This window comes from Malus domestica, chromosome 05, assembly GCF_042453785.1.
Source record: "Malus domestica chromosome 05, GDT2T_hap1".
Classification (NCBI taxonomy): Eukaryota; Viridiplantae; Streptophyta; class Magnoliopsida; order Rosales; family Rosaceae; genus Malus; species Malus domestica.
In genome coordinates, this window is record NC_091665.1 from 36,060,650 (window position 1) to 36,079,798 (window position 19,149).

The following is a 19,149-nucleotide window of genomic DNA, read 5'->3' on the forward strand; positions in this document are numbered from 1 at the left end:
GCCTACGCTACTAGGTTCGGCAATACCTAAATTTAGTGCGCTTCCTTGTAAATAATTACCCGATGTGGGACTCAAAAGTTGTTTTTCATCTAGTTTCAATTGTGTGTATTGTTTCTGTACTATAAAGTGTCATGTTTGGTCTCAGAATCTTTTCGTTAATTGGAAGCTAAAATTTGCACCCCTACTCACTCGTGGTATATAAAACAAAAGGCAAATAAAGATTCCTCAACTTCTTTCAGGTCATGATTTTTCAGTCACAGTAGCCACTCTCTCCACTGTTTCGGCACTTAATGTATCCCATGACTTGCGTATAGCTTATGCAGAAACTGACCTGCAAACAAGTATACCTCAAAGCTCAGATTTATTTCGATTATTCTTTCTTGACAACAACAATAACAAAGCCTTCTCCCAATAAGTGGGGGATTATTCTTTCTTGACGTTTTAAAAAATAGATAAAGAGACCAGAAACAGTGAGTTAGGCATTGCAATGGACATAAAACAAAAGGCAAATCCCGATAAGGATCACAGAAAATATCTATGATTCATTATATAGTGAGTATATGCTGAGAGAACAGGACGGAAATAACTTCAAGCCCATAAAGAGGTTTACTGAACTTTGTTAAAATGGTTCTGGCGGTAGAGCACTTACCGCCACACTCATGACTAGTGTTCAACTCTCGCGTTCCCCTTCTAAATATTTAAAATGAAAAAGGGGAAAGCAGAATTGTAGTCATGCAATCAAGTGCTTTTGATGGATAAGATGAAGGCAGAAGACAAGCTAGCATATATAATGACAGGAAAGATTCTCTTGTGTTGATACCGAAGACATTATAGAAACAAATATGCAATATTTATGTATGAAACTAGACATGTATATATGACTACTTTGCAACTCTCAAACGATGTAGTTTGATCATACGCAAATATGTATTATACCTATACACAAGGTTGACCTCCAGCTGACTGACCAACAAAGCTTTCTTCTCCTCTAGCTGACTTCGAGTGCACAGGGCTCCTACCAATGGGGCCTGGGATGCCTAGATGTATGCATATCCCTATTTCCACGACTTAAGTCACTTCGAGCACCGCATATCACCCATCATAATGAAACAACAAAGCTGTTCAGTATGCAATATCAAAAGTTGGAAGGGTGACACGAATAATAGAAACAAATATGACAGTTAAAGTACAAGTATCTTATATGCTGTAAATTAATCATATGCAAAGCTATAGTGTTACCTAGGCATAATCGACTTCCAGGTCGCCTACAAACAAAGTTTTCTTCTTGGTTGCCGCTGTGGGATCTGCGGAGGGCTAAATGTATACATATCCTTGTTGCCGTGACCGCCAAGTCATTTTGGGCAAGCCATATCGTTTTTCCAGGACACCACTCCAGCTGCAGAATAATTGCCATCCATCAAAATAGAACAACAAAAAGCTGTGCATTATGCATATCAATACAAATTATCCACATTATTTAATAGAAAACTTACCATGCTATGCCGTTGGGGCTTCATTGATTCACAGATCATGGGTCTATCCAGGCACAGATAATCAACAAAAGTTCCTACTTCCGATACTGCACTTTCGTGGCTTTTAGGATTCCACGTTGTAGAATTCAGAGTATACGGGCATTTGGCAGCATTCCCTTAGAGGACATCTCATTAGCGAGTGTTACAGCCCTATCCACATCTCCCCTCCTACAACAGCCAGCCAGAAGAGCTGTGTATGTCACTATATCAGGCTCTAGTCCTCTGTTCATCATTTCATCAAAAAGTGCAATAGCATCCTGAAAGTTGTCTGTTTTACACTGCCTGTCTATCAAAACAGTATAACTAATTACATCGGGTCTTATTTCCATTTCCTTCATCTCAGTCCAAACAGTACATGCATCAAAAGTTTCATCCTTATCTCCACTTGCATCTCGAGAGGAATTAACCCTTCTTACATTTTGTTTGGGAAAACCTTCGAGCAAAACTGTGTAAGTGATGACATCAGGTTGAATCCCTCTCATTTTCATATCATGGAAGAGATCATGGGCTTCTTGCAAACAATTCACCTTGCAGTAGCTATTCATCATCATTGTGTAGGTAATGACATCAGGAGTTAACCCTCTCTCAACCAAAGAATTAAAAACCCAACGGGCCTTTTTCACCTCTCCAGCCTGGCAGAGAGAAGCTATGACTTTGTTGTACATAATTCTTTTAGGATCCACATTTAACGCCAACATTGCCTCAAGCAACAAAATAGCTCTGTCATTATCACCTTCTATACAAAGTTTACTGAGTACTTTAAAGCAAGCCCTTGTTTAACTAAAGTTCCTTGCTTTGCTAATCTAATAAGAAGTTCATAGGCCTCTTTTGTATGGTTGGCTTCACAGTACCCGTTGACCATGGCAGAATAGGTATCCGCATTCTTATATTCCAAACTGTATAGAAACGCTTCAGCTTCCTTGACTTTTCCTCCTACACATAAATTTTCAATTATCATGTTGTGTGTAACAGAGTCTGGTTTAAAACCATGTGCCCCCATATAATCCAAAAGGTCAAGTACATTGTACGTAGTGATGTCTGGCTTCAGACCCTTTTCCTTCATTTCCTTCAAAAAACTTGCAGCCTCGACAACATGCCCTTGGAGAAAGTAGCCTTTGATCAATGTCGTGTAATGCATAATATCTAAAACCATATGCTTACACTTCATCTCTTCAAGCAATTCTAAGGCTTGTTCCATTTTCCCCAGCTTGCAAAAGGCATCTACCGCGATATTGTAGGAAACCTCATCAAGATAGATTCCCAAGCTCTTATATTCTCTAAACTGATCCACCGCTTCAGAAGGCATGCCCATGTTACACATGCATTGAAGAATCAAACTAACAATCACACAATTTGTTTTTATACCCTTTGACTCCATGTCATTATGAAGAGCCAAAGCTTTCAACAACTTGGAACTCTTGCAGTAGCCACAGATCATCACACTGTAGGTATATGAATCAGGGACCAGCCCTCGCTTTTCCATGTCAAGAAGGATGCTTTCAGCTTCATCAAACTTCATCTCGTTGCAGAACCCACGAATGACAGCGTTATAAGCATACACATCGATAAGAACATTTTCCCCATGGCATGCTTGGAGCACTTGGTACCCTAAATCCGGCCTGTGATTGGTGCAAAGCCCTTCAATATACGCTGTGTAAGCAAAGGCGCTAGGGGTTACCCCGGCTTCCTGCATCTCCTGAAACACTTCCACAGCCTCTTCCAAGCTACCTTTCTTGCAGAGTCCCTTGATGACAATTGCGTAAGTGTAATCATTAGGGTTCATACCAATCCGCTTCAACTGCTTGTATATAGCCACAGCCATATCCACTTTACTATGCTCAACCAAGCGGTTCATTAGAAAATTACTCGTAAAGATATGGGGCACAAACCCACGTCTTTTTGTCTGGAATAAAACATCAATAGCCTCATCGAACATGTTCAAACTGACAAAAGACTTGAGCAATGCATCATAGGCTCGGATCATCGATGGGGAAACCTCAATTCCCTCCTCAATCGCTTCCATCAAATCCGAAATCTCGAATTCAAGGTCTTCACAGCAATTAATAAGGTTCACAAAGAGAGAATCCAACTTCCTATCCAGACCCCAACAGCACAAAATTCTAATAAGCGCGGAATACGTGTAGACATTGTGTCGAAAGCCATCTCCCTTCACCCGGTGAAAGAACGAAATCGCCAAATTGGGTTCGTTTCTTAGACAGTTGAGCTTGCTAACAACCCCAGAAGTATCTAATTCGGAGAAGCAATGGGTTCTATTGGCGCCATTGGTAGCGACGTTTGTGGTACAAACAGTGACAGAATTATCATCAGATGATTCATCAGAGTGGGAGGAACTGGAGTTCCAGAGGGCAAGTGCCGCCTGGGAAGATGCCCACTTGAAAGAACCGCCGCCACTGCCGCCATGGGCGAAGATCAAACGGTTGTGATTGTTTTGGGTGGGGTGAATGCATTTTCTGGGAAAACCCAGTCTAATGGACGAAAGCCACATATACATGGAGGATTTTCAGACTCATTGCAGCAACGACGCCTTCATGGATTTCCAATTGCAGAAGAACCAAAAGGGGAAGAGAGAGAGAGAGAGAGAGAGAGAACTTACTTGGGATTCACCGTTGAAGCTTCTCCAAGTTTTGTTTTTGCTCATGGAGGCTGAGTCACCGATTCACCAATAAAAAATGGAGACTGAGTCACTGACTCGGAGGTTTGGACGATTTCTAATTTTCAAGTGAGCAGATTAAACCTGGTTTGGTACTGAGATGATTCTGAAAAAAAACAAGCTGCTATAAAAAAAAGCTGACAGCTTTTTTATGTTTAGCAAACATTCAGCTTCAACTTTTTTTCACAGTTTTAGGTGAAAAAAAAACTAAAACCAGGAAGCTGCAAAACCCAGCTTTGAAAAACCGATTTTTTTCACATCTGTTTTACATAAAAGTTTATTACACTTTTTTTCAAAAGCACTTTTACAAAAAAATTTACTAAACACTCTACTGCTTTATTTCACATATGCTTATTCTCACAACACAAAAAAAACAGTTTTTTTTCAAAGCACATTAATACCAAACCATTCCTAAAGGCCTCGTTTGGCAGCTCGGACTGTACTGACTATTTCTGTCGGATAGGATAAATAGCCACCGGATAGTACTGACTAAATTAGTCGGACGTTTGGTGCAGGATCGGACTAATGACCGTATTATTTATACTGTGTTTGGTATTGAACCGTATAGGACAAGGGAAAAAAAAATTGACAAATCTTTGTTTGTTTGTTGAACTTTTCTCATATTTATACCTATTGAAAACCACACAAATCTTCAAATAACAAAAAAATAAAATAAAAAAGTAAATTCCATACATCAAATTCAAAATATTTTCCAGGAACATAAAAGATACACAAAAAACAACTACAATCTTTGACAATTCTAAAGCAATCTCAAGTTTTGGATCCACTCCTTCCCAAAAGCAGCTTGTAAAACTTCACCCAACTTATCAACTGATTCAGAAAGCATTTCTTTAAATGTCACAGCAAGATCATTGTCATTAGCAGCTCTCTTCATTGAAAACTTTGGTGAAATGATAACTAGGAAACTCAGCGGACAGAAGAAAACCACACCAGCTAATTAAAAATTGCACCAACAGCAAGAAAAAACAGTAGCAGGAAGGATAAGAACAAGCAAAGAAACACAGTCAAACGAGTCAGGATAACATCTTCACTTGACGAAACCAGAACAATTCTATTCAACACCCAATCAACAGAGCAATACTTCAACATCCAATCAACAATTCTATTCAGTAAACCACAACTGCTAACGAAATCAAAACAAAGCAGTACTTCAACACCCAACCAACAGAATGCCAGACAAAAGGAAATCATAACAAAGCAATACTTCAACACATAATCAAATAGGCACAGGAAGCACACTCCCACTCCCACTCTACCCAATCACAAGCAAGATATGCATTCCTCATTCTTCAAGTTCAATTAAAAATTAACACGAAATACTATCAAATTTCATACCTCTGAGCTACTAAGACAGAACAAATAGGCACAGGAAGTACTTCACCTAAAAGCACTTAAATCGTAAGAAAGTTGGAGAAAAAACAGATTAACCGCACAACCCAGTTAGCTAAACCCAGCAAAAATTAAAAAAAACGCATGCAGCCACACAAGTCCAACTATTGAAATATCAAAACATCACTGACAACCCATTTCTCTAAAAGCATCAGAAATCGATTCCCAATTCACAAAACCCACCAAAATTTGATCCCAGTAGGTGCAAAATTAGAGAGAAAATAATAGCGAAGAGAAATTGGCTTACCGTCCGTATGGTTGCGTTGTAGCTGCGAGACAACAAGTGAAACGAGAACTGCGCCAGAGACAACCAATAACAAATCCTAAATTCGACCCCAATAGCAAACCCTAAAATTAAAAAAATTTAATTAAAACACAAAATTACATAATCAATTGCATAATTAGAGAGAATAATAACTAGCTTCAATCAATTGAAAGAAAATTGCAAGAAAAATAGGAGGGGGAAAAATAGAGGGAGGGGTGGAATCCCATAAGAAGAAAACTGAAAAGACGAACTGTGATTCAAACGAAGAAGAAGAATTTGAGAAGACAAACCTGGGATGAGAGCAAGAGTGCGTCTGGAGAGGAAGAGAGAGCGCCTGGAGTGGAAGAGTGCGTCTGGAGAGGAAGCGAGAGCGCCTGGAGAGGAAGCGAGAGCGAGAGCGAACGGAGAGGAAGCGAGAGCGAGCGGAGAGGAAACGAGAGCGAGAGCGACAGCGAGAGCCAGAGAGAGCGGAGAGGAATCGAGACGAGGCCGACTAAGTTATACCGTGAATATGGACGGTATAAGCAAGCGGGTGAACGCCGTGTAAAAAAGGTGGGCCCGGATTATTTAATCCGGTGCCTATTTAATCCAAACGACCACCAAACATCGTACATCGTATTATTAGTACTATCCGGTGCCTTATACGGTGTGCCAAACAGGGCCAAAGGTTGTTATGCTAAAACCTAAAACCCTACGCCAACGGACCAAGTTACCAACTTCCAGTTCCGCTTCCGGTTAAACCCCGCCCCCATAATCCGGGTCGGTTCAAAGGGGCCCGTTAACCTGCTTTTTCCAATTCGGATTTTTACAAATTTGGTTTTGTGGAACCTTGTTTCTGAGAGCAATTCCTATGACCTGGATATATAATTATTCCGGCGTCTCGTGTTAAACATATAATGTCAAAAAAACTTATATGTAATTTTATGATTAATACAAGATGCCACAGTAATGATGTACTAGGTAAAAGATCGACAAAAAACGCCACAATTAAAAGATCTAATTTCACCTGCTGAACTCAAATTAAGCACTCATTAAGCTCTCATGTGGAGAGTTTTGTGTGCAGAACCCGGCACAGGGATATGTGAGAGGGGGCGGGCTATGGGGTGTTGTTTGTCTCTTCATCAGTAGGAAACAACACCGGGTTCCGGACCACAAAATGTCTCCATGTAAGGTAACCGCACCCTCAACAGTTGAGTAGCAAAGTGCACAGACAAAAAGTAGTGCAAAAGGTGCGTCAGCTTTCAGGACTCATTCCCTCAGCTTGTTTTGGGTCATGAGATTCAATTCAGTAATCCAATGTGCATACAAAAAGTAGTGCAAAGTTGCTAAATTTCTCCACGTGGTGGCACGTAACGAGGAGAGATAGGGAAAAGCCGTCTGACATGTGACATGTAAGTTGCTCTCTTCGACCTACCTACAATTCAATTGAGAAAACTGTAATCTTGCCCTGACGATGCATTTTCTCAGTAGTTCATAAAGATGGCTTGTCCTAGGTATACATTTATCACATACATGCCGATTCAGCAAGCAATTGTCCTGAGCATGCTTCAGTATTCCTCTGTTTTCTTTACTTGATGAGCTTCAGCCTTCACGAATTATGAAACCGAATCTTACAAGGATTGTCAACAAAACATGGAACCTACAACAGAAATAGAAGATCAAAGTTGAGATTAACCTTCAACAAATCATTAATCCACTGTTCAACCTCTAATCTGACGATAATAACAGAACCTTCTACCAAGATACCGAAACAAATGATTCTTGAGTCTTGACCACACAAAGCATGTCGAAAAAAAGTGCAAAACTTACTCGCCCTTGTAGCTTGGTTCGCAGCTGGGCTTCTTCTGGCAAAACTAACACCCTCCTATCTACAAAAGTTCACTGCTAACAGACTTCCTGCCAAGTTTCTTGGTGTCCTGCACATCCATGATAACTTGCTAGAATTGCTGGAATAGCTGTCGTTTGCCAACATTTTCCCTGTGGCAAAAAATCAATCCTTGTCCGGAAACTCTCCTGGGTGAAGACATCTTCCTTAGCATGACGCTGCCGTTGAAATAAGACTTAGTGACTGCTGCTTTGTTGTTCTTCACCATTCATTTATCCAATATAGCAAGGGGCTGCTCTTGTGTGATCCTGTCAAAATTGGTAGTGGGCAAAATACTTTTAAGGAGAAAAGATGCTTTTCACGGCATGACAAAGGAAAACTCGATTTGAACTCTGGGAAGTTGCAGCTTATAATCAACCTTCCAACCTAGGCAATAAAAGAACCCCAAGTAGAAACTTGGGTGCAAAAAGAGAGATTCGAAAGAGAAGCATGCCAGCGAGGAGCAAACCTGAGATAAGCAATAGATATAAAGAAAATTAGTAGAAAACTGTCCATGGAAATAAATGAGAAAAGAATATTTAATTACACATCAATACGTCCATTTAATTACAATTAAATTGCACCTACAATGGTTACAGAAACTCAAAGATGCTTTAACAAGTCTCTTTAACACACTAAACATACTGCTGCTGCACCACTTAGGACAATTAGTGTAGCAAGGCAATGCATTCTGTCCAACCCGAGAACATAACTGAAAAATGAGAAATTCCATACCAGAAGCAGTGCATATCCATAAGTTGACAATCAATGCAATGTAGAAAGCAATGGTTTGCCAAAAAATTATGCTTCCATAAGCTCAGAACAAGAGGGATGTAATTGAAATTCATAGGTTCCAGAAAAGTCATACTTGAACTAAATAAACTCCATACTACATACCCAGATATATCAAGTCACTTGGCAAGTCAATCGTAGAGAACCACTGAGAACAAGTCAAGTTACCATGCATAATTCTAGTCTAAAAATGAGAAACTGAAAACCCGGCAATACTCTTGTTGATGGCATGACTATCAGCAAATAAACTTGCTCCTTGGTTTATCTGGAAAACAAAAAATAACACAAGTTCCTGAGAAATCATAGAATGATCAGGTGAAATGTTTCCTTGGCTTTTTCGGACTGCTGAAACAAAAATCACCAATCATATCAGGGAAGTAACTTGAAAAATGCCAAAGAGAAACTATGTCTAAGCAGACAGAAAGAAGGGAAAACCAAAACGATCAAATTTCTGTTGACTTCCTTGTTAAGCAGAACAATTATGCCTATGTAAACATATAGATGGGATCAACACAATATCATGCTCACCATGTTGCAAAAAGAATAAAAATAAAACAGAGCAACATATACTAAAGGTCGTGCCCAGTGCACAAGGCTCCCGCTTTACGCAGGGTCTGGGAGAGGTGAATGTCGGCTAGCCTTACCCCCATTTATGGAGAGGCTGCTCAGGCCTTCTCAGCCTGCTACCTTTCACACCAAGTCCACAGGATTGTGACAACTCAGGTTAAACAAGTGGAACACACAGTCCTCCCATAACACAGACATATCTGCAAACACATAACTACACACATACATACAAGTATGCTTAGGTTAATTAAATAGACTAAAACAGCATGAAGAAAGAGAAAAAAAAAAAAGCCTTTATTCATGAATAGGGCGCTTGGTGAAAGCTTAAGTATTTAAAAGTATACGCATTAAACAATTGTGCCGGTCTCTCAAGTAATTATCTATTTGCCACATCAAATAATGATCAATAAATTCAATATAGCACTTGAAACGATACATAAGGTGTTACATCTGTAGACATAAGCGAAAGGAATATATCAATAACACGAAAAATGCTGCTTGTTTATTTGTTTTTATATTTGTAGTTTACCCTTTTCTCCACAGACGGGAGCTACAATTGAACAACTCCAGAAGCTTGAAAAGATACATGTGGTACATCTGCAGACATAAGGGAAAGGAAGAAATATCAACAACATGATAATTACTGGTTACTTATTTGTTTTTGTATTTGTATTTTGTAGTTTATCCTTTTCTTCGAAGATAAGAACTACAATGAAACAAATCCACAAGCTAATTGAAACCAAAAATTAAAAGGCACAGTTCCAATGTTTTCCTTATAAGCAACAATAATTCACATATACCCAGTAACAAATACAAAAACAAGGATAAGAAGTCCAATGTAGTTAAAAATTCAGCTCTTCTAGCAGAATCTAGAAACATAAACGCTAGAATTTCATGATAAGTAGAAAACTGTCAACGCTAGAAGTTCTTATACATATAGAACAAATACTACATTGCCAGCTTGCAAAACCAATGCTAATCATTATCATAACAAAGAAACAACACCACAACATGTAAAACAAAGACCGGACAGACAAATTAAAATTGAGTGAAAAGGAGAAAAGAGATGTTACCTTGTCAGTAAAAATCAAACCCATAAGCAATTGCAGGCTCAGGACCAAAGTAGCTCCTCAGTGCTAGACATCAGCAAAAATTATCCGAGAGACAGTTTCCATTTCTTTTTAGTTCCCGTGACATTGTAGAAGAAATTTTGTAGTTTGCTGAAGATAAGAATCGAGATCATATCCTAAAGATCTCATCCTGCTAACGAGGTCAAGGGCATGATCCTTTTTGTCTTGGGAACGAAGAAGACATTTGAGCAGCGTGTTGCATATTTCTGGCATTAACATAAAACCCTTCTCCAGAGTATAAATGAAAACACCTATTGCCAGGTCCAAATTCCCTTCTTTGCAGAGACCACTGATCAAGTGCACACAACTTGGTGGAGTGACAGTGACTTTGTACTCATCAAGAACAGAAAATATTCTCAAAGCTTCATGTACTCTTCTCACCTGACACATACCAATAAGCAAAATGGTGCATGGTGCTAAATTAAACTCTTTGAACTTTATATCCATTTCAAGCAAGCCTCTGATTGCCTTCTCAATTTTTCCTTCCTTAAAGTTCTCCTCTATTTCTTTAATTTCTTCCTCTTCTCTGCTAGGAAGGTTTCTCAGATACTTCAACCAAAGACTAAAAGCCAAAGAAACCTTCTGTTTTCTGCAAGACCAAGTCATCAGTGCTTTGTAAACTGCAGAGCTAGGCATGCACCCATTCTTCACCATTTGGTCAAAGACCACGAAGGCATCCTCTTCTCTGTCAACCCTTTGAAGTCCATCTATAAGCGTTCCATATGTAACAGAATCTGGGGAGAGCCCTTTCAGTTGCATATCCTTGAAGAGCTTAAAAGCACCATTTATGTTACCATCCTTGCAAAACCCATTGATTAGAATGTTGTAAGTGATGATGTCAGGCGTAACCCCACTATTAGCTAGCTTCATTAGAAGTTTGTAGGCCTGAAGAATCAATCCTGACTCACACAATTGCTCAACTTTTGTTTGAAGACTGGTACTATCGGTAACCCGATCAACTCCTTGAGAAAGACGAAGAAATAATGAAGGGTTTCGTCCTATCTCCATCTTGTAGAATAGTAAGTGTGCTTCGTCAAGCAGAGAAGCCTTACAAAGTCCATCAATAAGAGCATTGAAGGTTGCAACAGTAGGAACACATCCAAGCTTCTCCATCTCATTGAATATTTGTTGCGCCTCCCCTACCAGCCCGTTCTTGCACATACCACAAATGAGAATGGTGTATGTGCAGGCATTAGGGAAGCAATCTTGCTTTGAGACCTCAAGATGGAGAGACCGAGCTTCGTCCAAAAGACCCAAATCACAGAACCCCTTAATGACAGCATTATAACAGTAGGCATCTGGAACCAAACCTTTCTCGCTCATCTCACTCAAGAAACTCAAAGCATCATTAACTCTGCCAGCATCTGATAATCCCTGAATTATTATGGTACACAAGACGTTATCAAGCTCAATGCCCTCCTTGATCATTTTTCTATACCACCCATGTGCTTCATCAAATCTCCTAGCTTTAAATAAACCTTGAATCAAACAAGTATATCCATTGAGTCCAAGAACATAACCATCCCTCTCAAATGACCTGAGGAGTGCATAAGCATCACCAATTCTACCTGTCTTACAATAACCATCAAGTAAAGCATGGTAAGTAATCAAATCTGGAGAGCACCCACTTCCCTTCATCATATTAACCAACCTATGAGCCTCATCGGTCCTCTTTGCCTGGCACAAGCCAGAAACAACAATAGTATAAGTTACGGTATTGGGTGCCATGCCTCTCTGGGTCATTTCGTCAAACATTCGGAGCGCGTCCTGGGTTTGCATTGTCTTGCAAAACCCATCAATCAAAATTGCATATGTATTTCTAGTAGGCCTATTATTCGACTTCAACATCTGGTTATATACAGCTAAAGCTAACAAAAACACTTCTTTTCGCACCAAAACATGCAGTATCGAATTGTAAGTAGAGACATTAGGCTTACAATCGAAATCTTTCATCCGGGCGAACGTCTCCACAGCCTTTTCGACCCTGTCCAGTTTGTCATAGCCATTGATCAGCACAGCAAAGGCATCAGAACCAATCGGAAACCCGTATTCTCGTATCTGCTCCAGCGTTCTCCAATAGAGTTCAAAGGCATCGTCCCTGACAAGCATGTCAATCACCGAATTCTGAGACATTCGGCTGCAAAGCTTCATTCTATTGGTTGCCCAGATGAAGAAACGAAAAGCCAGTTGTGGGTTCACCCGTTCTCGAATCACAGATCTCACTACGTCACTGGAGAGCTTGGGGGCCAAGGGTTCCAGGGCGTCCTCAATACCGTTGGCTGTTTCAAGGATTGTGAAGAGCTCATTAGCAGTGACGGAGGCCTCCGAGCAGGTGCTAAAATGGCGCCGCCACGGGGGCTTGAGAGTGAAGTAGCAGATGGGTCGAAGTATAGGAGGTAAGAGATTCATTCTCTCATTGTGTTTTAATCTCTGCAAGTAAATTCTCAAGCTTTTCGTTTCTGGGTTTTGCGCTTTGCAATCTAGTCGGGATTATTCGCTGTAAAACCCTCAATCCGTTTCGGATCGATGAGAAAATTTGAACTTTGAAAACCAATCAGGGAGGAGTTTCAGTTCAACATTTTGATTCTGCAAGGGAGCCAATTGCAGCTTATGCATGGAGCTTTTCGAAATGGAGGAGACGGGGTTGGAGGCTTTGAAAAATGTGGAGGCTGAGTGGGATGAGAGGCTTAGAAGATGTGGGTTTTTGAAATCTATTGCACCAATTGGGAGTATTTTGCTGTATCAGGAGATTTGTTAGGGTTTTAAGGATTTAATCATTTAGACCAAAGGGAAAATTCAGAAGAATTATAAATAAAAAAAACAAGGATTTAGGGTTTTACTTCCAGAAAAAAAAAATAAAAAAATAAAAAAATAAAAAAAAGAAGAAGATGAGTATTTAGGGTTTTATTTGAGAAAAAAAAAGATTTAGTATTTGGGGTATTTATTTTTTTCAGGTCAATATTCATTTATTTGAGATAAAATACAAAAATTGATATTCACACATGTATTTATATTTTATATATTCTAATTAATTTTTTTAATTTATTCAATTTAATTGTGAAAAATTTAGACGAACATTACAAATATTCATGGTTGCCAAAGGCAATATAAATAGAATATAAAGTATGATAAAAATACCTGTAAAAAAACTTAGTATGCATTGTTCAAAATAAAAAAAACTTCGTAAGTAGAGATAAAAAAGTTACTTAATACGTACAAAGACTTAGTAAGTAGGGATGAAAAAGTTACTTAATACTACTTTGTACCCCTAGTTTTGCTTCTTCTGTACTTTTATTAGATAGTTCTGAATACGGTTGTATTTATGGATTTTTTATTTAATGAATAGCTCTTTATTAAAAAATTAAAAAGAAAATAACAAAATGTCCAAAAAAAAACTTTAATTTTAATGAAAAATGACAAATAAATGTGTAATAAATAATATAAAATAAAAGTAAAAATGTAATTTTTCTTTAAAATTAAACAGTACATAAAGTATTTCGTCAAACTTTTATTTAATAAATAAAAATAAAAGGAGATATATACAAAGATGCAAACATCGTTCGAGGTTTTCTTTTTTTTTTTTTTTTTTTTTAAGTTATTCACGTGGACAGGGGGACGGAGAGGTAGAGAGACGCCGAGAAAGTCGGAGACAATGTTGCTGCTGCAGCCTTGGAGCGTTTCGAGCTCCACCGCGCTTCACAATTCTCTGGCTTTTTCCCACTCGGAAACCCAGCACAAAGCCATTTATAAACGACGCCGTTCAGCAGCACCCTTTTGCCTCAGAGCTCAGTTGCTGGACGGAATCGATCAGCTCGCGCATAACAAGGTGGAATTCGATTCCGGGCATCTCTAAATTTTCTTGCTTTTTACCATCTTCTGCTTGGAATTACTGAATTTTTGCATTTTTTTGGGGATTTTTTTGGTGGTGGAGTTAGTTACTGAGATAAAGTTTTGGACTTTGTGTTTGTTTTGGTTTGGGAAGGTTTTGATTGCGGCTGGAGTTTCAATGGCAGTTGGGCAGCTCACGAAGCCGGTGACTTCTGTGATTTTGTATGGGAAAGAGTTTGATTTCAAGGCGGTCGTTCAGGCTGGGGGATTCCCTTCTTCCCATTCCTCTGTAAGCCCCCTTTTACTGTACTTTTACTACTGTTTTGCTCAATGTTCAATCAGTAAACGATGTAATTAAGTTAGGGTCGGTTTCGAAGTGCTTATCTAGAAAGCACTTTTGCTGGAAGAACGTATAAATGTTTACTAAGAATTTAAGTTATTTTTAACCGTCAAACGTTGTTAGAAGCGCTATTGGCACAAAAAGCACTTTCAAACAGGCCCTTGATTCATTTTACTCAGATGAGTTTTGGATACTGATTAGCTGACGCTGATGAACTCGATTTTTGTTACCATTTTTGGATAGGCAATGGTGGCTACTGCAACAACCCTTGGCCTCGAAAGGTATGCATGGCTCGTCTTCTTGGGCCTCAATTTGATGTATATAAGCAAACATCTTTGTGGGATATCTTACTCGTAACTGTATTGTTTCGTTCCAGGGGCCTTTCGGATTCAATATTTGGCCTTACTGTTGTTTATGCAGGCATTGTGATGTATGATGCTCAGGTATATAAATATTCATTAAAGTTTTACACCACTGATCCATGTCTTCTCTCATTGTTCCTTCCTTAATCCTATTAGTTTCGAAAGTTAATTGGTACATTTTGAATAATGTAAATTTAAATTGGGATTGTTCGCTTGTCATGATTGGTGGTTTAAAAGTACCAGTTACTTTTGCTTCATGAGGTGTTTTTTTTTTTTTTTTTTTTTTTTTTTTTTTTTTTTGGGTGTGGAAACTTGCTTCATGAGGTTTTATTAAAGAAGAATGTGGTGCAGCGCATTACTGGTTTACCTTGCTGACTGCATCCGATTTTTCTGGTTGATATATTGCAAAAAACTACCGCACTGCTGCATTGAGAAGCATTCTGATAGTTTACCTATGAATCAGATTGCAAGGCGCTGTAATGTATTGCACATAATTAGTTCGGAAATATCAGTGTGAGGTTGGCTAGTGATAGATTTGTGCATTCAACTTATAGGGGCTGCATGATATCTTTAAGTTCCATCTTGGTCAATACGCAAGGGAGAAAAACACAGATGGATGCCTCTCTTTGTGAGATTAGTGAACGTATTGCAATTCTTCATCTACGGTGGATTGGAAAATGACAAATGACAGTAGTTTTTTTTTCTGCATTGACTTCTTCCCGCCACATGAGTTCGTCTACGTGCATTTTTTCAACATCATGATCAAAACTAAAGGCAAATCCTTACTTTTGCAGGGGGTGCGAAGAGAAGTTGGCAATCATGCAAAAGTACTCAACAAAATGCTGCCCCTGAACACAACGGTGAACTCAGTCCCCACCCAGGACAGAGGTAGAATTAACTCTCAACCTCAAAAACCATTGTTGAAGTCGGAAAGCGTTGAGTCTCTGTTGTCTGAGGAAGCAAACATTCTCTCACCAAAAGCAACAAATGGCCCTTTAGCGTCTCAGTCCAAGGAGATAACAATGCAAGCTACTCAGACGCAGGTTTCTTCGGGCTTAGGAAGTAATGCCGAGGAAGGTTTAGAAAGAGCTGCCAATACTTCAACTCGGCTAAAAGAATCGATCGGCCATACTGAAGTAGAAGTCGCGGCCGGCGCTTTGTTGGGTTTCTTGGTAGGATTGGCGGTGTATGCGATAATGTGATGCCTCGGTTTCTCACATTATTTCTGTACTGTGTATTGTTACATAGAGCATTGTTTGCTAAATAATTTATTTTTTTTCCTCTTTTGAGAAAAAAAGGAAGTATTAATTGAGTTGATACGTGTAAATTTTTATTTTTTTAAACGAAAAAGGAATAAGACTAATCGAGGTTTTTTTTTTTGGGGAGGTAAGTATTAATTGAGCAAATTTTTTCTCTGTGTTTGGAATTAAAAATAACTGAGAGTGTTTTTTATAAAAGTATTTTTGAAATTAATTCTTATTATAAATACAAATGAATCTTGAAAAAACATTTTAAATACATTTTAAAAGAAACAAATACAGTGCGTTTCGGAAAAAACACCACTTGTCAAACTTTGATTTCTAAAGAGCCAAAGTATTTTCTATTTTCCTTGGAATGTGTTGAGATTTTAAAAAAGACAAGACAGCTGCTACTAATGATATTGATAATGTCACCAAACTTGTATATCACTTCTTGAGACAGTTACTACTAATGACATTGGTAATGTTACTAAACTTGTATATTACTTCACCTTGTGTTGAATTTTATTACACAAAGTCTCAGCATCATTAACCCTAAGTCCAATACATTTGTGCAAAACGTTACACAACTCACGCCAACATAAAGTTGCACCAATAGACCGAGGTAAAAGGTAAAACAGACGACTCGCGCCAACATCATGTCCGTAAATATTTGATGTTTCGCTACGTAAAATTCTACCAGACAGGAGATATAGACCCGTAATTATCCACGTTTGATAAGCATGCATGCTTTGATAACAAGTCTTCCGTGTTATCCTTATGAAATGCATGGCAGCAGCGTGCATGAGACACGTACAGGCTCACCGGCAGAAAGGCATGCATGGTCGCCACGCAGGCTCACAGGTGTCGTACAAACAACTCATTCAGGCTTCATCAGCTGAATCAGTAAGACTTGATCCTCCACCAGTCTCACACACTATATGAAGATTAAATCATCTTCTTCAATATTTACTCAAATCAGTCAATCATCAGAGGCTCAGAGCTAAGCAGATATACAGAAATCGACATCTTTGTCATAGTTATGTCAGGAGCACAGGGAGCTCAGCCGCCGGGGTCACAGACGGCGACAACGTACGAGTCGGTTCAAGGAGGAGAGAACAAGAGCAGGACTGAGCTGCGATCCAAGCAGGACCAAGGTGGCGTTCAGATTCACAAACTACAGGACAAGGTTGAAGACGCTGCCGGCAAAGGTGGCCCTGTCTTTGGTGCCGGTAAAGATCCAAAGAAAGACGACCTCGGTGTCACCGGCACTGGCTAGTTAGCTTAGGCTCTGTGTGTTTTAATCAAAGTACGTACATGTACTTGTTTATGTAGCCCAATCTCATCATGTAATTAATATCCCCCGTTTTCTAACTTATTTCTTTGCTTTTTATTTTGTTCTAACGATGGTCTAGTCGAAATTAATCTAAAAGAATTACGACTTGAAGTTTCATCAATCTACTTTATTTGCTCATCAATCAGAAATCATAGTGGATGTGGATTTTTTTGACACCCTCCTGCTTTTATTCAAGAGATGGCGTTAGTTGGTTGGTTAAATGTTAGGGTGAGGTGAATTGGTGGGAATCAAAGCGGCCCAGCCTAATGTTTGGGTTTTCATGCTCGAGTTTGCGCTTCATCAAGACCAAAGCTTAAATCTTGGGTAAAAAAAATTGAGTTTTGAGTCGATAGAGATTTGTATTCTCAAATGATGTCGGAGGGATTTGCAGTCAATGTGGAAATTCCGAAATTCCGTTTTCTCTACGATTAGTATCTTCCTTAGAGGCGATAGAAATCGTATCAATAGGGCCTCATTGGTAAGTGACACAAGATCTCGTACATTGGAACCCATGGTTATGGATGATAAGTCTCAAGATATGCCGGTGGATGATAAGTCTCAAGATATGCCGGTGAAGAACAAGGAAGAAGAAAGAGAGAGGGGGAAAACTTAGAGAGAAAGTAATGTGAAAGATTTGTTATTGCAAGATAAGATTTTATGAGTTGTACAAGGGTTTATATTAGGATCCTTACATTGACTTATTACATAACTATCCTTAGCAACTTTTAACCAACTAAACTAATACAATTGTGACATGTGTATATAGCTATTACTCCTCCCTCAAATGAAGCTGGGAATTTAACTGCGGAGTTTGCAGTCATGCACAGAGAAACCATGGAAAACTGCTCCTCGGAAGCTTCATAAAGCTGGAGCAATAGCCGGAGAAACAATGTCAACTTTTGATGATGAAGACTGAGAACCGGATCCCAAATCAAGAGCATGACAATGCTTGACAAACACAGGACTGTGCAATTCTTTAGTAAACACATTAGCAACTTGTTCATCTGTTGAAATGTACTGAATTTTTATATCACATTTTTGAACTTTCTCCCTAATAAAATGATAGTCAGTGTCTAAATGTTTAATCTTGGAATGAAACACCGGATTTGAACAAATTGCAAGAGCATAGATATTATCACATTGCAAGCAAGAAGGAGAAGACAAAAATGGATGAAAATGTCTTTAAGTGTGATCTAATCCAGAACACATCAGCTGCACAATGAGCTAAGGCTTTATATTCTGCTTCAATGGAGCTTCTGGACACAGTAGACTATTTCTTAGATTGCCACGATGTTAGATTTGTCTCTAAAAACACCACATAGCCTGTAATAGACCTCTTTGTGTTAATATCAGCCGCCCAATCAGAATCTGAGAAACCATTAATAGATATATCTTCATTTTTTGTATACCTCTTACCATAATTTAGAGTCCCCTTCAAGTATCTCAGTATTCGCTTTACTAAGTGAAAATGTAAATCAGTAGGATTTGTCATAAATTGGCATACCATATTGACTGAATGAGCAATATCTGGACAAGTAAATGTCAAATATTGTAAAGCAGCTACTAGACTTATGGCCAGCTCCCATAGTGTGACGGGCGGTGTGTACAAAATGGTGTTCTTTCTGCAACAAAAAGTTGAGTATATGGTTTAGATGGTGTTGAAGTAGGATTACAATGCTCCATTCCTGCTGTAACCAACAGCTCTTTAGCATATTTAGATTGACTAATGAACAGAGAACCATCTTGTTGGTATTGAATATGGAGAACTAAGAAATAGGTAAGTTTACCCATGTCTTTGAGTTCAAAAAGCTCAG

At 38.9% G+C, this 19,149-nt stretch overlaps 5 protein-coding genes across 10 annotated transcripts; 2 read left to right on the plus strand and 3 right to left on the minus strand.

Moving 5' to 3' along the window:
* Positions 1 to 65: 65 nt before the first annotated feature.
* LOC103409073 (pentatricopeptide repeat-containing protein At2g26790, mitochondrial-like) lies at positions 66 to 6,369 on the minus strand. Of its 2 annotated transcripts, none has more exons than XM_070821253.1 (6): positions 6,169 to 6,369; positions 5,861 to 5,961; positions 1,494 to 4,309; positions 1,240 to 1,396; positions 937 to 1,076; positions 66 to 331 (listed from the first exon to the last, which is right to left on the minus strand). In XM_070821253.1, exon 3 carries the CDS (start codon positions 4,042 to 4,044, stop codon positions 2,269 to 2,271), a length of 1,776 nt encoding a protein of 591 aa, XP_070677354.1. In that variant the 5' UTR covers positions 4,045 to 4,309; positions 5,861 to 5,961; positions 6,169 to 6,369; the 3' UTR covers positions 66 to 331; positions 937 to 1,076; positions 1,240 to 1,396; positions 1,494 to 2,268. The 2 variants fall into 2 exon arrangements, with proteins under 2 accessions (XP_070677354.1, XP_070677355.1); XM_070821254.1 differs by having other exon boundaries at positions 937 to 1,118.
* LOC139196240 (pentatricopeptide repeat-containing protein At2g26790, mitochondrial-like) lies at positions 1,619 to 2,230 on the minus strand. Its single transcript, XM_070821914.1, has one exon. It carries the CDS (start codon positions 2,228 to 2,230, stop codon positions 1,619 to 1,621), a length of 612 nt encoding a protein of 203 aa, XP_070678015.1.
* A 727-nt stretch (positions 6,370 to 7,096) lies between the features above and the next one.
* Positions 7,097 to 13,057, minus strand: LOC103435340 (pentatricopeptide repeat-containing protein At1g79540). Of its 4 annotated transcripts, none has more exons than XM_070821251.1 (5): positions 10,175 to 13,057; positions 9,631 to 9,698; positions 8,640 to 8,799; positions 7,688 to 8,211; positions 7,097 to 7,517 (listed from the first exon to the last, which is right to left on the minus strand). In XM_070821251.1, exon 1 carries the CDS (start codon positions 12,638 to 12,640, stop codon positions 10,283 to 10,285), a length of 2,358 nt encoding a protein of 785 aa, XP_070677352.1. In that variant the 5' UTR covers positions 12,641 to 13,057; the 3' UTR covers positions 7,097 to 7,517; positions 7,688 to 8,211; positions 8,640 to 8,799; positions 9,631 to 9,698; positions 10,175 to 10,282. The 4 variants fall into 4 exon arrangements, with proteins under 4 accessions (XP_070677352.1, XP_070677353.1, XP_028958723.1 ...); XM_070821252.1 differs by having other exon boundaries at positions 7,688 to 8,011; positions 8,122 to 8,799; XM_029102890.2 differs by having other exon boundaries at positions 7,688 to 8,799.
* A 726-nt stretch (positions 13,058 to 13,783) lies between these two features.
* LOC103435339 (uncharacterized) lies at positions 13,784 to 16,073 on the plus strand. Of its 2 annotated transcripts, none has more exons than XM_008373724.4 (5): positions 13,784 to 14,057; positions 14,214 to 14,348; positions 14,643 to 14,680; positions 14,776 to 14,842; positions 15,556 to 16,073. In XM_008373724.4, exons 1-5 carry the CDS (start codon positions 13,884 to 13,886, stop codon positions 15,961 to 15,963), a joined length of 822 nt encoding a protein of 273 aa, XP_008371946.2. In that variant the 5' UTR covers positions 13,784 to 13,883; the 3' UTR covers positions 15,964 to 16,073. The 2 variants fall into 2 exon arrangements, with proteins under 2 accessions (XP_008371946.2, XP_070677357.1); XM_070821256.1 differs by having other exon boundaries at positions 13,865 to 14,074.
* An 860-nt stretch (positions 16,074 to 16,933) lies between these two features.
* LOC103435337 (uncharacterized) lies at positions 16,934 to 17,377 on the plus strand. Its single transcript, XM_008373723.4, has one exon. It carries the CDS (start codon positions 17,042 to 17,044, stop codon positions 17,276 to 17,278), a length of 237 nt encoding a protein of 78 aa, XP_008371945.2. The 5' UTR covers positions 16,934 to 17,041; the 3' UTR covers positions 17,279 to 17,377.
* Positions 17,378 to 19,149: the final 1,772 nt, after the last annotated feature.